Source organism: Stegostoma tigrinum, chromosome 38 (genome assembly GCF_030684315.1).
Source record: "Stegostoma tigrinum isolate sSteTig4 chromosome 38, sSteTig4.hap1, whole genome shotgun sequence".
NCBI classification, from domain to species: Eukaryota; Metazoa; Chordata; class Chondrichthyes; order Orectolobiformes; family Stegostomatidae; genus Stegostoma; species Stegostoma tigrinum.
The window spans coordinates 669,296-692,809 of record NC_081391.1 but is presented as its reverse complement, the minus strand read 5'-3'; the positions used below and the strand labels follow the sequence as shown (position 1 = coordinate 692,809).

The 23,514-nt window shown below is 42.8% G+C and overlaps 1 protein-coding gene across 2 annotated transcripts in view; it reads right to left on the bottom strand.

Moving 5' to 3' along the window:
* Window positions 1-23,514, bottom strand: part of sgsm3 (small G protein signaling modulator 3) — a 195,703-nt gene that overhangs the window by 21,203 nt on the left and 150,986 nt on the right. For both annotated transcript variants that reach the window (XM_048521343.2, XM_048521344.2), the window contains exon 19: window positions 7,286-7,334. In XM_048521343.2, the coding sequence (XP_048377300.1) occupies window positions 7,286-7,334 (49 nt within the window). The remainder of the gene's footprint in view (window positions 1-7,285; window positions 7,335-23,514) is intronic.

Here is a 23,514-nt window from a genome sequence, read left to right as displayed (position 1 = left end):
ACCATAACCTCTTGGTTCCGGAACTCGATCCCTCTATTAATAAAAGCTAAAACACTGTATGCCTTCTTAACAGCCCTGCAAACCTGGGTGGCAACTTTCAAGGATCTGTGTACATGGACACTGAGATCTCTCTGCTCATCCACACTGCTAAGAATCTTACCATTAGCCCTGTACTTTGCCTTCCGGTTATTCCTACCAAAGTGCATCACCCCACACTTGTCTGCATTAAACTCCATTTGCCACCTCTCAGCCCAGCTCTGCAGCTTATCTATGTCTCTCTGCAACCTACAGCATCCTTCATCACTCTCCACAGCTCCACCTATCTTAGTGTCGCCTGCAAATTTACTAACCCATCCTTCTATGCCCTCATCCAGGTCATTTATGAAAATGACAAACAGCAGTGGACCCAACACCGAACCTTGTGGTATACCACTAGTAACTGGTCTCCAGGATGAACATTTCCCATCAACTACCACCCTCTGTCTTCTTTCAGCAAGCCAATTTCCGATCCAAACTGCTATATCTCCCACAATTCCATTCCTCCGCATTTTGTACAATAGCCTATTGTGGGGAACCTTATCGAACGCCTTGCTGAAATCCATATACACCACATCAACCAGTTTACTCTCATCTACCTGTTTGGTCACCTTCTCAAAGAACTCAATAAGGTTTGTGAGGCACGACCTTCCCTTCACAAAACCTTGCTGACTATCCCTAATCAATTTATTCTTTTCTAGATGATTATAAATCTTATCTCTTATAACCTTTTCCAACACTTTACCAACAACTGAGGTAAGGCTCACTGGTCTATAATTACCAGGGTTGTCTCTACTCCCCTTCTTGAACAGGGGAACCACATTTGCTATCCTCCAGTCATCTGGCACTATTCCTATAGAATAGGGCTGAGAAAACATAAGCCATGACTTAATGGTAGAGACAGACGATGGGCCAAATGGCCTCATAGTGTTTCTTTTCCTTATGGTCTTATGATCTAATAAAAAACACGGGATCTGGGTATTAAAAAGCAAATCTGATGGAGGCAATTAAAATCATGATGGATTAGGATAGAATAAGTAGGACCATTTATTTTCGAATGCCTGAATGCTTGATAAACTGAAGGCACAGATTTAAGGTGATAGGAAATAAATTTTTCTGCAATGAGTGATTGAGCTTGGTATAAATGCAGGGTAATGGCCACTGATTCAAATATAAATCACCATAGGTTAAAATGGGATGAATGGCCTCATTCAGTTCTGTGGTATTTCACAATCCCATGACCTGCTGACAAAATGACTTATTTAATGTCCATGCATTTGTCTGATTTATTATCATACAAACTCCAGCTTTTATTTTGAGCATGTGCGAAACATCTCACTGTTCCACTCTGTCCCCTGTGTTACAAATCCTTTTGTACTATTTCTGGATTTTACTATTGTTCTTGTTGCTTTTCACTGTTCAGTTGTGACAACAAACCTTTTCAAAAATACTTGTCTGGATTTTCCAATTTTCACAGAGCTGTTTCTGTAACGTAGATGGGAGTTGCACATCAGGACTCTGTCGAAACTCTGTCACAGCAGACTCTGAGGTAACTGCATGCAAATTGAGATTCCAAAGGGCAATTCCTCTGCAGCTGGCTCCCTCTGAGAATTCATTGTCATTTATTCATTTGTGGGATGTGGGCATCATTGGAAGGCTAGCATTTATTGTCTGTCCCTAGTTGCCCTTGAGAAGGTGGTGGTGAGCTGTCTTCCTGAACCGCTGCAGTCCACCTGTTGTGGGCTGATCCGTAATTCAATTAGGGAGGGAATTTCAGGAGTTTGACCCAGTGACAGTCAAGAAATGGTGATATATTTCCTAGTCAGGATGGTCAGTGGCTTGGAGAAGAACTTGCAGGTAGTAATATTCCCATGTATCAGCTGCCTTTATCCTTCTGGATAGATCTGGTTGTGGGCTTAGAAGGTGCTGTTAGAGAATCTTTGGTGAATTTCTGCAGTGTATGTTGTAGATAGGACACATTGCTACTTCCAAGCGATGGTGGTGAAGGGAGTGGGTGCTTGCGGATATAATTCCAATCATGCAGGCTGGAGTGTTGTTGGAGCTGGACTCATCCAGGGAAGTGGGGAGTATTCCAGCACACTCCTGACTTGTGCATTGTGGGTATTGGACAGGTGGTGGGCAGATTTTGCAGAGTGCAAAGGTGATTCCTAGCATCTGACCTGCTCTTGTAGCCAATATGTTCATGTGGTGAGTCCAGTTGAGTTTCTGATCAATGATAACACTCAGGATATTAATAGTGGGGAATTCAGTGGTGGTAACACCATTGAATGTCAAGGGATGGTGGCTAGATTGTCTCTTATTGACGATGGACATAGCCTGGCATTTGTGTGGCATGAATGTTACTTGCCACTTGTCAGCCCAAGCCCACTGGGAAATTATCCAGATACTGCTGCATTTGAACATGGACTGCTTCAGTATCTGAGGAGTCACGAATGGTGCTGAACATTGTGCGATCATGGGTGAACATCCCCGCTTCTGACCATATGATGGAGGGCAGGTTATTGGTGAAGAAGCTGAAGATGGTTGGGCCTAGGACACTACCCTGAGGAACTCCTGCAGAAGTGTTCTGGAGCTGAGCTGTCTGACTTCCAACAACCACGATTATCTTCCATTGTGTCAGGTATGACTCTAACCACCAGTGTTTGCCCTTGATATCCATTGATACCAGTCTTGCCAGGTCCTTGATGCCACACCCGGTCGAATGCAGCCTTTAATGTCAAGGACTGTCACTCTCAACTCACCTCAGGAATTTAGCTTTTTTATCTATGTTTGAACCAGGGCTGCAATGAGGCTAGGAGCTGAGTGGCCCCGGGAAACCCAAACTAGATATCATTGAGCAGGTTTTAGCTGAGCAGGTGCTGCTTGATACTACTGTTAATGACACCTTCCATCACTCTGCTGACAATCAAGAATAGACTGATGGGGTGGTAATTGGCTGGTGTGGATCAGTTCTGCTTTTTATGTATAAGACATGCCAGAGCAATTTTCCACATTGTCAGGTTAGTTTGGGGAGTGGAAAGTTCTGAAGCACAAGTCTTCAGTACTATTGCCGGAATGTTGTCAGGGCTGGTAGCCTTTGAAGCATCCAGTGTCTCCAAATGTTTATTGATATCAGATTGAGTAAATAGAATTGGCTGAAGGCTGGTATCTGCAATGCTAGAGACCACTGGAGGAGGCTGAGATGGATGATCCACTTAGCATTTCTGCCTGAAGGTTGCTGCGAAAGCTTCGTCCTTATCTTTCGCACTGGTGAGCTGGGCTCTTCTATCATTGAGGATGGGGATATTTTTGGAGCCAATCCTCCAGTGAGTTATTAAATTGACCACTACCATTCACGACTGGATGTGGCAATACTGCAAAATTTAGATCTGATCTGTTTGTTGTGGGATCACTTAGCTCTGTTTTTCACTTGCTGCTTAGGCATTTTGGGATGCAATTAGTTCTGTTTGATGGCTTCACCAGGTTGACACCTCATCTTCAGGTATGTCTGGTGCTCCTTCTGACATGCCCTTCTGTACTCTCCATTGAACCAGGGTTGATCTGCTGGCTTGATGGTAATGGTTGAATGGGGGAGGAGGAGTATGCTGGGCCACGTCATTACAGATTGTACTGGAGTACAGTTCTGCTGCTGTTGATGGTCCACTGCGCCTCATGGATGTCTAGCCTTGAGTTGCTAGCTCTGTTCGAAGTCTGCCCCATTTAGCACAGTGATAGTGGTATACAACACAATGAAGGCTATTCTCAAAGTGAAAGCTGGAATTCATCTCCACAAGGACTGTGCGGTGGTTACTTTTACCGATACTGTTTTTGACCGATGCATCTGCAGCTGACAGGTCGGTAAGGAGGAGGTCAAGTTTGTTTTTCCCTCTTGTTAATTCCCTTACCATCTGTCACAGATCCAGTCTAGTAGCAACGCTGTGTAGATCCCAACCAGCTTGATCAGTACTGTTGCTGCCGAGCCACTCTTGGTGGTGGACGTTGAAATCCCCCACCAAGTACATTTTGTGTCCTTGCAGTCCTCAGTGCTCCCTGTAAGTGTTGTTCAACATGGGGAGGCACCGAGTCATCTGCTGAGAGAAGACAGCATGTGATAAACAGCAGAGGTTTCCTTGCCCATGTTTACCCTGAAGTCATGAGACGTCATAGGGTCCGAAGTCAATGTTGAGGACTCCCGAGTAACGCCCTTCTGACTATGTACCACTGTGTCGTTACCTCTGCTGAGTCTGTCTTGCCAATGAGACAGGTCAAATCGAGGGATGGTGATTGTGGTGTCTACATCGTCTGTAAGGTATAGAACATAGAACACTACAGCACAGTACAGGCCCTTCGGCCCTCGATTTTGTGCCGACCTATGAAACCAAATTGAAGCCCATCTAAGCTACACTATTCCATTACTATCCATATGTTTATCCAATGACCCATTTCAATGCCCTTAAAGTTAGCGAGTCTACTACTGTTGCAGGCAGGGCATTTCACGCCCTCACTACTCTCTGAGTAAAGAACCTACCTCTGACATCTGTCCTATATCTATCACCCCTCAATTTAAAGGTACGTCTCCTCATGCTAGTCTTCTCCATCAGAGGAAAAAGGCTCTCACTGTCCAACCTATCTAAGCCTCTGATCATCCTGCATGTCTCTATTAGGTCACCTCTTAACCTTCTTCTCTCTAATGAAAACAGCCTCAAGTCCCTCAGCCTTTCCTCATAAGGCCTCCCTCCATACCAGGCAACATCCTGGTAAAGGATGGTTCAGTGAATATGACTATGTCAGACTGTTGCTTGACTAATCTGTGAGATAGCTCTCCCAATTTTAGCACTAGCCCCCAGGTGTTCGTGAGGAGTACTTTGCAAGATCAGCTGTGCTGTTTCTGCCATAGACTTTACCGGTACCTAGGTCGATGTCAGCTGATTAGTCCAGTTCCATTTCTTTGAAACTTTGTAGTGATTGGTACAACCCAATGGCTTGTTTGGCCATTTCAGACGGCAAGTGAGAGTTAACCACATTGCTGTGCATCTGGAATGACATACATGCCTGACCATGTCTATGGCAGAAACAGCACAGCTGATCTTGCAAAGTACTCCTCACTAACACCTGGGGGCTAGTGCTAAAATTGGAAGAGCTATCTCACAGATTAGTCAAGCAACAGTCTGACATAGTCATACATGCCTGACCATGTCAGGGCTGCAGATTTTCCTCCCTGAAACACATTAATGTCTCTACATATATTAGAGAATTAGGACAGTCCCACTGCAGTTAAGTAAATAGTTACTCAGGAAAAGTTAGACATTAAAATCCGAGTCCAACTCCTGGATAAGTATTAATCTGACACAAATCTTACCATACATGCACCCCTCTCTTCCCAATTACATCTCCCCCACACCTATAACACCACAGAGCCTGATCTGATGCCCTCTTCTTCATCTGGAAACTAAGCTCCACTCTACACCTGTGGCTACCTCAATACCCTTTACACTGATTTGGTTTGATTAATTGCTGTCACATGTACCTAAGTAAAATAAAAAGTTTTGTTTTGTGAACAGTACAGGTAGATCCTAGCAAACAAGGATATTTAGGTCGTAGGGTACTTAGACAGAGCGAGACATACAAGGTTAAGATGCACAGGAGGTACGCAAAGCAAGATCAACATTAGATTTGAAATTAGAGGGATCCATTCAGCAGTCTGATTACTGAATTCATTGCCTACCCCTTCCCTGTAGCCCTCATTGTGGACCCGAAACATTCCACTCCCCCTGCGTCCGGCACTCCCTCTCGCCTTTGAGCCATCTTCTCTCTCCTCCAGGACCTGATGCGCTATCATCTAACCCCTCGTCCACTGCTGAATCTGCCATCAGCCTGTTGGGACCTGACGCCTCATTTCCCAACCCAGCAATTATTGCCCATCCTTAATTTCCCTGGACAAGGCATTGACGAGCTGCCTTTTGAAACAATGGAGAGTATATGGAGTCAGGATACCCGCAGTTTTGCTAGGAATGGAGTTTCAGGATCTTGATCCAGTGACAGTGTATGAACAGCACTTTAATCCAAGTCAGGATGGTGCATGAGTACAAGGAGAAATTGTAGCTGGTGGTGTCCCCATGTATCTGCTGCCCTTGTCCTTCCGAATGTGAAACATTGTGGGATTGGAAAGTGCTATTAGTGGAGCTTTGGTGAATTACTGCAGAGCATTTTGTAAATGGTACACAGTGTTATTACTGTGAATTAATGATGGAGGGTATGGATGTTGTAGGTGATTTAGTGGCTGTTTTATCCTGGAAGATGTCAAGCTTCTCAAGTGCTGATGAAGCTGCACTCATCCAGGTAAATGATGAGTATTCTGTCACCCTCTTGACCTGTGTCTTCTAGATAATGCAGGCGTTGGGGAGTCAGGAGCTGAGAAGCTTACTGCAAATTATGGGAAAGCAGTGATATGTTGGTTATTGTCACTTGACTAGTATTCCAGAACCCTAGGTTAAAGTACGCGGTACACGGGCATAAATCCCATTATGACAGATGGTGGAATTTGAACTCGGTAACAATGTGGAACAAAAAGCTAAACTAATGGCAACCATGTAACCATTCTCATCAGATTCCATGAATGAATGAAAAATTATTCCTAAAATCTGACCTGCTCTTGTACCTATTGGTTCATTTTCCACCCTGGTTCTTAGATTCTTCCAATGGCCCTGAAGTATTTCTCCACTTAGTCCCAACCACAGTGATTAGTTTTCATTCACTTTGCACACACATCCAATCCCACTTCAGTACTCATTCTTATCTCCCCTGTCAATCCCTCAACTGAACAGCTTCCTCATTGGCTTTGTTTCTCACTTCCAATCCCTTCATTCCCACTGCCTAACTCAAGCACTCATCCCGACCTGCATAATGCCTGTCCCACTTAAATAGTCACCTCCGCTGTACCATATTGCACTCTCACTTCATAACTGACTTCCTCCATCCCACATGGCCCTCACTCTATCACTTACATTTTCTGTCACGTCTTCTCTTTCCAAGTTCATTATTGTATCCTGTGTCCCCCCAATTCCATCACTCACATTCCCCAACCTGTAAACCCCACACTCCATCACTCAAATCTCCTCACCCCACATCCCCCACCCTTTGCACTCTGTCACTCACATTCTGCATCGCCTGTTCACCACAACCCTCCACCACTGACTCTGCCCTCGCCACCCCTCCAATCCCGTACTCCTCCTACTATTCCATCACTCACTCTGTACAGAAGTTCCTCGGGAGTCAGCACCTTTCCATCTTCATCCAACCTGTAAAAATGAACCGATATTAATTAATGAGGCTAAGCTTCTAATTACATAAAATTGTATCTTATATAATCAATATAGCAAGGAGAAGGGGTAACCACCTAGCATCAACCCTTTTACACTTTTCAGTAAGATTGAGGATAATTTGCTTGTGGTTAATTCCACTTTCCTGCCTGTTCTCCTTAACTCTGAACACTTTTGTCAAAAATATCTCTAATGCTTGCTTGAATATAATCAATAACCCAGCCTTCACCACTCTCCAGGGAAGAAAATTCCAAAGATTAATGACCCTCCTCACCTCCATCTTAAATGGGAGAGCCTTATTTTAAATATCTACCCCAGTGTTACAGATTCCTCAATGAGTGGAAACACCCCATCAGCATCTACCATGTCAATGTTCTCTGAATGTCAGTGTTGTGGGAGGGGCGGATAGGTGGGAGAGAAGATGGACAAGTTGTGTCAGGTCAAGGAGGCAGGGATGAGAGGGAGGGTTGGACAAGGGATGAGGCCGGCGGTGGGGAGATTTTAATACTGGTGAAATCTTCTCTCCCACTTCACTAACCAAGCCCCACCACTCCTGACCTTCACTCACCTATCACCATCTCACCTACCTTCCCCAGCCCCACCCCTCCTCTATTTACTCCTGAGCTCCCTCTCCCCGCTCCATTTCTGAAGAAGGGTCCTGACCCGAAACATCAACTTTCCTGCATCTCTGATGCTGCCTGGCCTGCTATGTTCCTCCATCTCCACATTGTGTTATCCCTGACTCCAGCATCTGCAGTTCTTACTATCTCTATTTCAACAAGAACATAACTCTATGATTCTGTAAGATTCTGGATTCCGATGTCCCCATCAAACTCTCCTAGGGATTGTACATCACGGTGTTAGACACAGAGTACAGTAAATCACTTCAGGTTATTTTGCTTAATATGATTGGAACAGGAAACAAGATGAGGGAGTATTTATTGAATAGCAGGATTTTGGGTAGCTGACCGGAACAGAGGGTTCTTATTCATACAGTTCTGAAGTCAGCAAAGTATGTGAATATGATAGTTAAGAAAGCAAATGGGACCTTTGCTTTCATGAGGCGTGTCATAGAGTATAAGAGCAAAGAGGTAATGTTGGCACGTATGGAGCATTGGTCAGGCCATAGCTGGCGTACAGTGTTCAGTTTTAACATGTTTTATTTTTTAGGCCTGATTTCTCAAACTATCCAGCGATTTTCAATTTAATGTCACTACCTCCCCTTCACATATCCTTCTCAGCCTTCCTTCCGCAGTTACCTACACCTTGCTGCCTTCCTATCTTTGATTCCCTCCTCAACTGCCCACCCTTGCCTTGCAGCATGCCACACCATTAATCTCTCAACCCTGCTTTGTTTTTTTCTTCTTCAACTTTGCTACTGAAATGCTCCTTCCCTTTGACTGTATTTCTGAGTTTATACTGAAGGTCTGCATCTCGTGGCAAAATTTGGTTGAAGTATGAACTCTGCAGCGTCTTACACCAACTAACTCGTTGCACTCAGTAACTTTTGCCATGGATGGAGTGTGGTCAATCTCAAAAGACAGGTACCATTTCAATGTATTTTTAAAATTCTGTGTCGAATAGGAGGTATGCTACCTTGCAGTTCTTTTGTTCTGGTGATTTGGAGTTAAATGCAGCTACATATTGTACACAAAGACACTTACACGTACAGGTTATATGATTATGGCAAGCCAGCCATTATACTGAGAGTACACTGATGCATAATTTCATACAGCAAGGGCCCTTCACCCATTGAATCTGCACCAACTAACATAACTAACACTATAAAGGTGCGTTAATCCCTATTTCCTGCACTTGTCCCTTTCCTCGAATGTCATATTTGAAATGCTCATCCAAATATTTTTAAAGGTTGTAAGGTTTCCAGCCTCCATTATTTTCCTTGGCAGTATATTCCAGACTCACATCACCCACCGAGTGAAGGAGTTTTTTTTTCTGAAATCTCCTCTGAATCCCCTTCTCCTTACCCTAAAATTCTACCCTCTCAATCAAGGGGAATAACTGCTCTCTCCAATCTGTCCATCTTGGGGCCTGGGATGGGGGTGAAGGAGGAGGTGTGGGGGCAAGTGTAGCACTTCCTGAGGTTGCAGGGGAAAGTGCTGGGTATGGTGGGGTGGAGGGGAGTGTGGAGCAGACAAAAGAGTCACGGAGAGAGTGGTCCCTCCACATTAGGGGTATTTAAACAATCTTTGGATAAGCATATGGATGATGATGGGATAGTGCAGGAGGATGGGCTTAGATTAGTTCACAAGTCAGCACAACATCGAGGGCTGAAGGGCCTGTTCTGCGCTGTATTGTTCTATGTTCTACCCATCATAATCTTGTCTCCCTCCAGTCTTTGCTCCAAAGAAAATAATCCAAGATTATTCAGTCTCTCCTTATTCTCAAATTCTCCCTACCATGCGATATCCTGATGAACCTGCTCTAAACCACTTTTAGCGTTGTCATATTGCTAAAATTGCACCCAGTACGCCAACTATGGCCTGACCAATGATCCATACACTCTAACATTTCCTCTTTGGTCTTATACTCTGTGACACAACAAATGAAAGCAAAGGTCCCATTTGCTTTCTTAACTATCGTATTCATTTAACAAAGTATTCACATACTTTGCTGACTTCAGGACGGCATGAATAAGAACCCTCTGTTCCTCTTAGCTACCCAATGTCCTGCTACTCATTAAATACTCCCTCATTTTGTTTCCTCTGCCAAAGTGCATCACTCTGCACTTATCAGGGCTAAATACCATCTGCCACTGCACTGCCCATCTGACCAACCCATATTTTTCTGTAACCTATAACAGTCTTCTTCAGTATTAACCACTCTAAACATCTTGGTGTTGTCTGCAAATTGGCTGAAGACTCCCCCCGTATTTTTATCTATACAATTTATGTACATAAAACACAATAAAGGTCCCAGTACTGACCTTCGTGGTATACGGCTGGATACCAGCCTCCAGTCATTGGAACAGCATTCTACCACAGCCCTTTGTGTCCTAATCTAGTTTCTGATCCACTTCACTAAGTTTCCCTCAATTCCATGTGCTTTAATAATTTCAATTAGTCTTCCATGTGGAATCTAGTCGAAAGCTTTGCTAAAATGCATATACACTACATCAACTGAACTCCCCTCATCCACACACTTGATCACAATTTCAAGAAATTCTAACAAGAATTTGTTAGGCATGATCTCTGCCAAAGCCATGCTCACTATGCCTAATTAACCCATACCTTTCCAAGTTGGTATTATTTCACTCCTTCAAAATTTTCTCCAAAAATTTCCCTATCCCTGACATGAGACTCACCGGTCTTTAATTTCCTGGTTCATCTCTACCACCCTTCTTGAAAAGCGGAACTACATTAGCTGTCCCCCAGTCCTCTGGCACTTCCCTGTGGGCAGAGAGCTTTTAAAAATTTGTGTCAGAGCCTCTGCAACTTCCTGCCTCACCTCCCTCAACAGCCTGGGATGCAAGTCATTCAGGCCAGGGGTTTGTCCTCTTCTTTTAAAGCCTGAAAGAGTGTCCAATACCTCCTCATCTCCTACGTCAAAATGTGCAAGTTCCTTGCGGGCCCTTTTTCTGAATTCTGTACCTACATCCTCCTTTGTCAGTGAGGACTGAACAGAAGTATTCATTTAAAACACTTCCATATCCTTTGGCTTCACGGCAGGTGGGTCCTAATGGGCCCTGCTCTTTCCCTGGTTAACCTCTTCCTTTTATCTATTTATAAACTATTTTAGGATTTTCCCGAAATCCTGTTTATAAATCCTTTTCCACGTCCACTTTTTACATTACTAATTGCTTGGCTGAAATGCAGCCTTTGGACATTTTTTAATCATAGAATCTCTACAGTGTGAAAACAAGCCATTCATCCCAACAAGTCCACACACTGACTCTCTGAAAAGCATCCCACCCAGACTCACCCCTCTTACCTGTCCCCGTAACTCTGTATTTTCCATGGCTAATTCACGTCAACTACACATCCCTGGATGCTATGGGCAATTTAGCATGGCTAATCCACCTAACCTGCACATCTTTGAAGTAAGAGAGGAACCTGGAGCAGTCCCATACAGACACGGAGAGAATAAAACAAACTCCACACAGACAATCGCCCGAGGCTGGGACTGAACCCGGCTTCCTGACACTGTGAGGCAGCAGTGCTAACTGCTGAGTCATCCTGTGCTTTTTCTTCATCCAGTCCTGAGTCATCCTGACATCAGGCTTTTCTGAAATTATTACTCCTACATTTCCCTCAAAAGGGTACATATTGGATCTGTACTCTTCCCAGCTTTTTGAATATTCCTCATTGCTCTGTTGTGGACTTACCCACAAGGAGCTCCACTCCATCAACTCTGGCCAGATTCTGCTTTATTTTAATAAAATCTGACTTGCCCAATTTAAAGCCATCTTTTGAAGGCTATCTTTATAATTTACGAGAACAAATTTGAACTGTACCATGTTGGGTCGCTAAAATGTTCCCTGGCTCCCAGGTTTTTTTCTCCAGAACCACATCCAGTACTGCGCTGCCCCTTGTTGGGCTTTCTATACATTGGTACAAAAAACCGTCCTGGATACATCAAGAAATTCACAACTTCTAAACCCTTTTAACACTATGACTATCCCAATTTATATTGGGAAATTGAAACTCTTTCAGGGCCAATAATACACTCCCAGTAAAATGGCACGTTCCTAAATTCCATCCACAAAACCTCGTTTGAAGGCCCTTCCAAGATATCATCTCTCCTTATCCTAGTAATTGGCTTTTTCATTAATAGTGCAGCACCACCACCACCCTTTTTACACCCTCTTCTGTCTCACCTAAAGATCCTATATCCTGGAATGATAAGTTGCCAGTCCAGCCCTTCCTTCAAACATGTTTTTCTGATGGCAACAATGTCATACTTCCATGTGTCAATCCTGCCTTTAACTCATCAGTCTAACCTGTTCTGCTCCTAGCATTGAAGACCATCCAGCTTTGCCTTACTCTCTTGATACTCAACATAGTTGAGTTCACTGTGGCTTGCTGCCTTTGCTACAGCATGATGTGTCTCTGTTTCATCAATTTTCTGTGCTCCCTCCCCTTGCTAGACTAGTTTAAACTCCTCCTAACAGCACTAGGAAAACTACTTTAGGAATTAGCAGTGTTGTAATTCAAAGATTAGGTTAATGATATAGGGATGCTCTAATCCCACTACAACAGCTGGTAGAATTAAAAGAAAGGGTCTTGTAGTGTGATGGTACTGCCCCTTCCTCTAGCCACAGGGTCTAGAGGTTCAAGTCCCACTTGCCACGTCATAACATGTTCAAACAGATTGATTGAAATAACTCCGAGCAGGCATTTTAGTTTGCAGGTTCGTTCGGCTAGGAATGCACAGTATTGTACATGCACTTGTACACTCTTTGTTTTTAGGCAAAAAAAATGTCTGACTTGATTCTTGTTGAACTCGTAGCTCACTTCAGTTGTGATCTTCAGGAATGCAACCACAACTTTAAGTCAGCACTTACTGTAAAGTTCTCTCAATTAACACTGGCATTTCTTGCAGAACTCAAGTTAAAATTTTAAAATTAGGCAAAGGCAAAGGGAAAGGGGCGCACAGTTTTCGGAACTGAGTAATCAAAAGATAGCCAAACCCTTGAAGATAACTGTGCTAAAAATGCGTGCATGACAGGAATAGTACTTCACACCTTTGGGTGGGGAAGAAGGAAATTTGGGCAGTCTAGCTCTACCAGAGATGTATCAATAACACTCACTTTGTCGGAGCCAGTTCCTCATTCTCCCTAATCTGTGCGAAGAAGTTTCTCTTGAATTGCAGGCTAGATTTCTTTGAGACTGTTATATCGACAGCTTTGGGTTATGCTCTTCCCTCTTCATCTATTTGATCAAAACCTCTAATCAGTTTTACAACTCCAGTTTGAGAACCGGTCTGCCAATCCATCTCTGATACGTAAATCTATGCATTTCTGCTGTCTTCCTTGTAAATCTTCTCTGCCTCTAATCCTTTCTTTAAACACACAGCTGCACACAGTATTTCAAATGTGATCTAACCAAAGTTCAAGAAAGTTCAGTGTTACCTCCATACATTTTATTCTATGCCCCTATAAGTAAATCTGAGTCCTGGTTTGATTTTCTCTATAGCCTTGCCCACCAGGGATGCAACTTGTGGTGAATAATATTTGTCGCTGCAATTCCTTTGTTCTTCTTAGGCTTGCACATTCCAAGTAATACGTTCTTCTGAACAAAATATTTAAACTCACATTTTCGGCATTGTATTTCATTTCACGACTGCCCATTCTGCAAGTTTATTAGTTTCCTCCTTAAATGTCTTGCAGTTCTGCTCATTATTGGCTATTGCCTAATATGGCGCCAATATCAAATTTAGAAAGTGTTGGATATTAAAATTCAAATAATTAATGCAAATTTTGAATGTTAGTGATCCCAGAGGAGCTTCACTTCCTACATTTTTTCACTCTGAATAATTACCCTTTACTCCCACTGTCTATTTCTGATCTTAGAGCTAGACAATACTTCATGCTAGCAAAACTTCCTAAAATGTAAAAACATTATTTGAGAAATGGGTGACGGGGAGGGGAACAGAGAGCAGAATGGCAGAAACTACAGGCCAGTTAATCTAGCATCTGTCATTGGGAAAATGCTGGAATTCATTATGAAGGAGGTAGTAGCAGAGTTTTTAGAAAATTCTACAATCAGGCAGAGTCAACATGGTTTTGTGAAAAGGAAACAGTGTTTGAAAAACATGCTTAGAATTCTTTGAGGATGTAATAAGCAGCGTGGATAGAGGGAAAACAGTAGATGTACAGCATTTAGATTGACAAATGGTATGGGATAAGGTGCCAAACAAAATGTTACTGCAGAAGATAAGATCTCATGATGTTAAGGTGATTACTGCTGGTGCTAATTCAAGATCCATATTTATGAGTTGGTAGGGGATCAACTGTATTGTAGCCAAATGAGTTGATAAAAACATTGGTAGAAAGTAAGTTGTAATGAAAATACAAAGCATGTGTAAAAGAATATAAGCAATTCAAGTGAGTTGGAAAACATCTAGCATATGCAGTACAACATGCTAAAAGGTGAGGTTGTCCATTTTGACAGGAAGAATAGGAAAGCAGAATATTATTCAAATGGAGAAAGACTCCAGAGTGCTGGAGACACACCTCACCATTAAACATTGCCTCACCCTGTCCAACCTTATTGGTAAATATAGAAGGAAAATTAATGAATTAATATTCCTGTCATTTTTCTGTTGTAGCTTGTGCGTCTATCCCATCATGGCCCTATATTCATCACACACTTTCTATTTTATTGGCATGTTTGTCAACTATTTTTCATGTTCCTTGATAATTTAATTTCATAGCTCATCTTTGCCATCGTGTAAAGATTGTATCTTTTCATTTTAATGCTTTTTAAAATTGTGGGCCATAATGACAGATAACAGTTTTAAAGCCAGTGTTCTAATGCATGTTTTCAAAAGCAAGTAACCAGACACTCACGACAAGCATTGCTGAAACAGTTATTTGAAAAGCTGTAACTGGTTGCAGGTGAATTGGAGCCAAAGGGTTATGTATAGATGCAGCCGGGTGACAACATGTTGGTGATTACTCTATGGATTTGAGGCCAGTTATTGATGGAAAAACTGTTTTGCTTGCCAACACCACGACTGGAATCGGAACAGCCAGGCACTGGGAATAAGACAGGAGAAATATTTTGATCCTCACCAACACAGAAGCTATCTCTCTGTTCTCTGCAGTCAAAATCCACTTTACACCCGAAAACAACCAGTTCATCTTTTCTTCAGCATTTGATGTAATCTGTGACTTTTAACTAACAAATCAGACACCTGAGTGATGCAGACATGTTGAATCTCTTGCAAAATAATGGAATCACCTGAAGAAAAAATTACTGACGAGCATTTGAATCAAAATCATCTCAGCAACCTGTGAATAGGGATTACTGAACTGTCTCCCTGTTTTCCTCTGCTTATCATCTATTTTCCTCTGTCTATTTGTTTGTGTATCTGTGTGTGTGTGTATAAAATGGGGAGCTCATAAGATGATGAGAGTTTTAATTTGTAAAGTCATACATCTGGAACATAGAACATAGAGCAGTACAGCACAGTACAGGCCCTTTGGCTCAGGATGTTGTGCCGAACCTTTACCCTAAACGTAAGGTCTATCTAACTTCCACCCCTACCTATATACCTTAGGCGTATAAATCCATATGCCTATCAAACTGCCACTTAAATGCCCCTAATGAGGCCGATTTCACTACCCTCTCTGGCAATGCATTCCACAGCCCGACCACTCTCTGAGTAAAGAATCTACCTCTGACGTCTTCCCCATATCCACCCTCCGCTCAGTTTAAAACCACGCCCCCTCATAATAGCTATGTCTATCCTTGGAAAATGCCTCTGGCTGTCCACTCTATCTATACCTCTGATCCATAGTTCATATTTGTTTACCTGAAGCTACAGTCTAATTATTTGTATTAAGTAGTAATTCTTGTTTATGGCAGAAGTCTTGTCTGTGCTTTTTATCAATCAGGAAAAGCAAGTAAACTGGGGATTATTTTAAAATCTTTAACTTTTATGATGACTCTGGGAAAAGGAGGGCTTCACTTCCAATGCATTACAGCAGTGAGTCGCGAGTCTCCCTAACTATTATTTAAATTCTTTGATCATTTCTTTATATTCTCTTGTCTGTTCTGTGTACAGACTGGTATCAAGGATCCTGCTTCAGCCTTTGATGTTAGTAGGGCACATGGTGCTGTTAACAACAGTCCCATTTGAGGAACTTGCTGCAGCAAAAGGAGAAAATTCCCACTGTTGCCTATACACAAAGCAGATTTTGTTCGATGCTTTGACGCTAACAGGACAATCCAGGCTGTTTGCTGTTTGATTCAGAGATAGTGCGGACTGCCAATGCTGGAGAATCTGAGATAACAAGGTGTAGAGCTGGATTAACACAGGAGGCCAAGCAGCATCAGAGGAGCAGGAAAGCTGACGTTTCAGGTCTAGACCCTACTTCAGAAATGATTTCTGAAGAAAGGTCTAGACCCAAAACGTCAGCTTTCCTGCTGCTCTGATGCTGCTTGGCCTGCTGTGTTCATCCAGCTCTACACCTTGTTATCTCTGTTTGCTGTTTGAAGTTTGTTAATTATTTTCTTTATACATATGTACATTGTGTATTACATCATGTTTATAGCTCTAAATGGATTTAAGTAGCATGAAAAAAACAAAGAACTGCAGACACTTAATGTTTCAAGTCTGGTCTCACTCAGGTTTCGTAAGAGGAGTCACAAAATCCGAAATGTTAGGTCTCTCACTGATGCTGCCACATTGCAGAGTGTCTCCAGCAATTTCTGTTTTTGTTGTGAATAATGTCAATGCTTTGGGATTTGTGATGTAGGAATACAGTACAAAATGAAAATCAGAGTGATGCTTCAAGATTCATGAAATGTGAATACTATATGTTTGTTTAATATGTTTAGAATGTTCAGAAAAGCGTCTGAAGAAGGGTCTAGGCCTGAAGCATCTGCCTTCATGCTCCTCTGATGCAGCTTGGCCTGCTGTGTTCATCCAGCTCTACACCTTGTTATCTAAGGTTTAGAGGGTTATGGGCCAAACTAGGCAAATGGGACTAGTTTAGTTTAGGAAATATGGTTGGCATGGATGAGTTGGACCAAAGCGTCTGTTTCTGTGCCATATGACTATATGACTCTATGTGACCTTGATGCCTCAGGGCTACATGAGGTTTTGACAAGTAACAAATTTTGAGGGTTTGTAAACTGGAATGACAGTTAAAAACACAAAATTATGTTATACAGTAAAGCAGTGGAACAGGACCTTTGGCCCACCATGTCCATGCCGATCATGATGCCATTCTAAACTCATGTCATTTGCCTGCACAGGGTCCATATCCCTGTATTTTCTCCTTGTTCATGTGTCTGTCCAAAAGACTCTTAAGAGTTGCTATCATATCTGCATCCACCATCTCCCCTGGCACCTAACACCCTCTGCATAAAAAAACTGCCTCGCACATGTCCTTTAAACTTTACCCCTCTTACCTTAAAAGTATGTCCTCTGGCATTTGACGTTTCACTCTGGGAAAAAAGACTGTGATTATCCAACCTAGCTGTTCCTTTCATAGTTTTATATACTTCTAACACTTCTCTTCAGCCTCTGAATCTCCAGTGAAAACAATCTATGTTTATCCAACTTCTCCTTATGGCTAATGCACTTCAATCCAGGCAACATCCTGGTAAACCTCTCTTGTACCCTCTCCAAAGCCACCACATTCTTTCTATAATGCGGCAATAAACACTCCAATACTCCAAACCTGGCCGAACGAAAGTTTTATACGGCTGCAAAATGACTTGCCAACTTTTACACCCAATGGCCCAGCTGTTGAAGGCAAGCATGCTGTACGCCTTCTTTACCACCTTATCCACTTGTTCTCCAAGATCATTCTGTGTATCAGTGATCCCAATGGTCCTGTCATTTACAGTATATTTTCTTCTCGCATCTGACCTCCCAAAACGCACCACATCACATTTGTCTGGGTTAAAATCCATCTGCCACTTCTCCACGCAACTTTCCAATCAATCTGTATCCTCTTGTATCTTTTATTGGCCTCTTCACTGTGCACAACTCCACCAATTTCTGTGTTATCTGCAAATTTTATAATCAGATCATCTACATTTTCATCAAATCATTTATATATGTTACAAACAACAGAGGTCTCAGCACTGATACTTGCAGAACACCACAACTACTCTCTGACTTCTTGGGGCCAAGCCAATTTGCATTAAACTTACCAACTCACTGTGGATCCCATATGACTTAATGTCCGGACCAGTCAACTGTGAGGGAACCTTGTCAAATGCATTGGACCAATCCACCATGAGGTACCTCGTCAAATGTGTCTACCTGACAGAACTGATGAAAGGCCAGGTTGGACCTGAAACATTGACTTTGCTTTCTCTCCACAGATGCTGCCAGACCTGCTGAGTTTCTCCAGCAATTTCTGTTTTTGTGTCAGATTTCCAGCATCTGCAATTTGATTTGTTGCTTTATCTAGGAGGACAAGTCAGGAGTGTGATGGAATACTTTCCATTTGCTTGGTGAGTGCAGCTACATTAACAACCAAGTAGCTCGACACCATTCATGTCAAAGCCGCTCACTTGATTGGCATTACATTCAAAAACATCCACTCCCTCCATCACTGATGCAACAGTGTGTACCATCTATAAGAAGCACTGCAGAAATTCACTAAGGCTGCTTAGACTGCACTTTCCAAACTGACAAAGAAATCCAGGTGTATGGGAAGACCAACATCTGTAAGTTCTCTTCAAAGCCACTCACAATGGACTGCAGCAGTTTAAGAAGGCAGCTCATCACCTTTTCAAGAGCAGTTAAAGGTAGACAGTAAATGGCCATCCTGGCAGCAATGTCCACATCCTATGACTGAATGAATAAAAGGGATTTTATCATTGTCAACAGTGGTGACATGGTCACCATTAGACTAGATTTCACTCCAGAAATTAACTGAATTCAGACTTCATTATCTGCCAGGATGGAAATCGACCAATGTCTCCAGAACACGGCCCTGGTGTTCTGGATTAGGAGTCCACGATTATTGTGTTACCATTTTCCTTTTAAAAGTATGAATCAATGTTTCAGGATAAGTAGGCTGTGCCAATTTCCATGGGCTCATTCTCTTGTATGGAAATCGTAAAAAGATGTAATAGATATAATTACACTTAGCACTTCTATCGTCATTTGCAAATGCTCCTAGAACTTTCTGTTAATAGCACTTTGGGTGTATCTATATCATATGGATTGCAACGATTCAAGGTAGCAGCTCACCATCAAAATTTTAAGGACAATTAGGGATGGGCAACAATGTCAACTTGACTAGCAATGCCCACATTCCCTAAACGAATGAAAAGAATAAAAAGAAGGGTCGAGGCCCAAAATGTCAGCCTTCCTGCTCCTCTGATGCTGCTTGGCCTGTTGTATTCATCCAGCTCTACACCTTGTTATCTCTAATGACACAATCTATTGACACATGGAGAAGCAAAGTCCTAGTGATATTATCACTAGATTTTTAATCTAGAGACTCAGCTAATGTTCTGGGGTTCGAATCCCACTATTGCAGATAGTGGAATTTGAATTCAATAAAAAATAGTTGGAATTAAGAATCCACTGATGTCATGAAACCATTGTCGATTTTTAGAAAATACCCGTCTGGCTCACTAATGTTCTTCAGGAAAGGAAATTTGTCATCTTCAACTGGTCTGGCTTATATATGACTCCAGGCCCACAGCAACGTGGATGATTCTCAACTGCTCTCTGAAATAGCCTAGCAAGCCACACAGTCATATCAATCACTATGAAGTCTCAAAAAAGAAATGAAACTTGAAGGACCACCTGCCATTGACCTAGGCACAAGAAAAGTCAATGGCAGAAACAGCCATGTAGACCCTGTAAAGTCCAACTTACTGAAATCTGGGGGCTAATGCCAAAATTGGGACAGCTATCTCACAAACTGGTCAAGCAGCAGCCTGACACAGTCATGCTCATAGACTCGGCTGCTTTGGGAAACGAGAAATGCAATTGCTTCGCCACTCGCGAAGATCTTTGCATCCTCGCTCTCCACTGGAGTTGCACCTGAGGACTGGAGAGAGGCAAATGTAATTCCTCTCTTCAAGAAAGGAAATAGGGAAATCCCCGGCAATTACAGACCAGTAAGTCTCACGTCTGTCGTCTGCGAGGTGCTAGAAAGAATTCTGAGGGATAGGATTTATGACCATCTGGAAGAGCATGGCTTGATTAAATGCAGTCAACACGGCTTTGTGAGGGGCAGGTCATGCCTCACAAACCTTATCGAGTTCTTTGAGGATGTGACTAGAAAGGTTGATGAGGGTCGAGCTGTGGATGTGGTGTATATGGACTTCAGCAAGGCATTTGATAAGGTTCCCCATGGTAGGCTCATTCAGAAGGTCAGGAGGAATGGGATACAGGGGGACTTAGCTGTCTGGATACAGAATTAGCTGGCCAACAGAAGACAGCGAGTGGTAGTAGAAGGGAAATATTCTGCCTGGAAGTCAGTGGTGAGTGGTGTTCCACAGGGCTCTGTCCTTGGGCCTCTACTGTTTGTAATTTTTATTAATGACTTGGATGAGGGGATTGAAGGATGGGTCAGCAAGTTTGCAGGCGACACAAAGGTTGGAGGTGTCGTTGACAGTAGAATGCAGCGGGACATTGACAGGATGCAGAGATGGGCTGAGAGGTGGCAGATGGAGTTCAACCTAGATAAATGCGAGGTGATGCATTTTGGAAGGTCGAATTTGAAAGCTGAGTACAGGATTAAGGATAGGATTCTTGGCAATGTGGAGGAACAGAGGGATCTTGGTGTGCAGATACATAGATCCCTTAAAATGGCCACCCAAGTGGACAGGGTTGTTAAGAAAGCATATGGTGTTTTGGCTTTCATTAGCAGGGGGATCGAGTTTAAGAGTCGTGAGATCTTGTTGCAGCTCTATAAAACTTTGGTTAGACCGCACTTGGAATACTGCGTCCAGTTCTGGTCGCCCTATTATAGGAAAGATGTGGATGCTTTGGAGAGGGTTCAGAGGAGGCTTACCAGGATGCTGCCTGGACTGGAGGGCTTATCTTATGAAGAGAGGTTGACTGAGCTCGGACTTTTTTCACTGGAGAAAAGGAGGAGGAGAGGGGACCTAATTGAGGTATACAAGATAATGAGAGGCATAGATACAGTTGATAGCCAGAGACTATTTCCCAGGGCAGAAAAGGTTAACATGAGGGGTCATAGTTTTAAGCTGGTTGGAGGAAAGTATAGAGGGGATGTCAGAGGCGGGTTCTTTACAAAGAGAGTTGTGAGAGCATGGAATGCATTGCCAGCAGCAGTTGTGGAAGCAAGGTCATTGGGGACATTTAAGAGACTGCTGGACATGCATATGGTCAAAGAAATTTGAGGGTGCATACATGAGGATCAATGGTTAGCACAACATCGTGGGCTGAAGGGCCGGTTCTGTGCTGTACTGTTCTATGTTCTATATCTTACAGGTGGAAAACTGGTAGGGAAGTCCTTTAGGGAAGGAAACTGCCATCCTTACCCGGTCTGGCCAACATGTGACTCCAGACCCACAGAAATGTGGTTGACTCCTAACTGCCATCTGGGCAATTAGGGATGGGCAGCAACACCCTTATCCCATGAATGAATAAAGAAAAAAAAGGTAATGCCCCAGACACCATATCAGTATCTCCACTGGCAGGACAGACCCAGCAGAGATGGCACCACATTAGGACACTGTCGGAAGGAATTCCTTGGGAGTCTTCATCATTAACTCTGGACTCCATGATGTCCCATGGCTTCAGGTTAAACATGGTCAAGGAAACATATTGCTGACTATCACATATCGTCTTCCCCCTTGGCTGACAATGTTCAAGTGAAAACAAACCAAGTTTGTCCAAGCTCTCCTCACAGCTAATACCCCCCCAAACAGGAAACATCCTGGTAAAACTTTTGTGTACTGTTTCAAATCTTCCATATCCCTGTTAGTGTGGTAACCAGACTATGCAATATTCCAAATAGGGTCGTACAAAGGTTGTACAGAGCATGACTATACAGCAACATAACTTGCCAATGTTTATACTCTTACGTTCCAACCATTGAAGGCAAACATTCAATATGCCTTCTTGACCGCCATTTGTGTTACCACTTTCAGGAAACTGTGGACCTGTATGCCTAGATCCCTCTGTATGTTGATGCTACTGACGGTTCTGTCATTTACTGTATATTTCCCTCCTGCAATAGAGCTCCCAAAATGCATCACCTTCCATTTGTCTGAATGCCATTTCTCTGCCCAAGGGTCCAGCCTTGCTATATGCTATTGTATTCTTTGGCAAGTCTCACAATCTGCAGCTACCCCAATCTTTGTATCATCCACAAACTTACTAATCAGGCCACCTACGTTTACTTTAAATCATTTATATATATTACAAACAACAGGAGTTTCAGTACTGATCCCCGCGAAACAGCATTGGTCACAGATCTCTGGTCTGAAAAACTTTCTTCCACCGCTACTGTTCGTCTTCTATGACTAACCCAGTTTTTATCCACCTTACCAGCTCAGCCTGCCACAATGAACTTTGTCAAAGGCCTTGCTAAAGTCCATACAGACAACATCTACTACCTTGTCCTCATAACCATCTTTGTCACTTTCTCAAAAAGCTGAGAGTTTATGGGATGCAACGTTCCCTGCACAAAAGTCATGCTGCCTATCATTAATAGATGCACATTTTTCCAAATGTGAGTAAATTCTATCCCTAAGAATCTTCTCCAATAATTTCCCTGCCACTACATAAAACTCACCAGCCTGTAATTTCCTGGATTATGCCTATTGCCTTTCTTAAGCAAAGGAACAATGTAGGCCATTCTCCAGTCCTTTGAGACCTCTCCCGAGACTAAAGAGGAAGCAAAGATTTCACACAAGGCCCAGCAATTTCCTCACCTGCCTCCCTTAGCATTCTGGGATAGATCCCATCTGGTCCTGGGAGTTAAGTATCTAATGCTTTTCAAAACAATCAGCACCTGCTTCTTTACATTGACATGCCCTAGAATATCAACATATCCCTCCTGAGACTCACAAAAAGAACAAAAGAGAAGTACAGCACAGGAACAGGCCATACTTCTTTTTTGTTCTTTTTAGGAAGCAGGGATAATCCAGGAAATTAAAGGCTGGTGGGTCTGACATCTGTGGTGGGGAAGCTCTTGGAAAAGATACTGAGGGACAGGATATATGCACATTTGGAAGGAAATGGGCTGGTTAGTGACAGGCAGCATGGTTTCGTATGGGGAAGGTCACATATCATCAACCTGACCGAATTTTTTGAAGAGTTGACAAAGATAATTGAGAAGGGAAGAGTTGTGGATGTAGTTTATATGAGATTTTGGCATTTGATAAAGTCTCACATGCCAGATTGGTATGAAAACTAAAGTCACATGGGATTCAGGGTGGGCTAGCTAGGTCATAGAAGACGGAGGGTAGCGGTGGAAAGGTGTTTTTCAGAATGGAGGCATTCTGAAATGTGTGTTCCA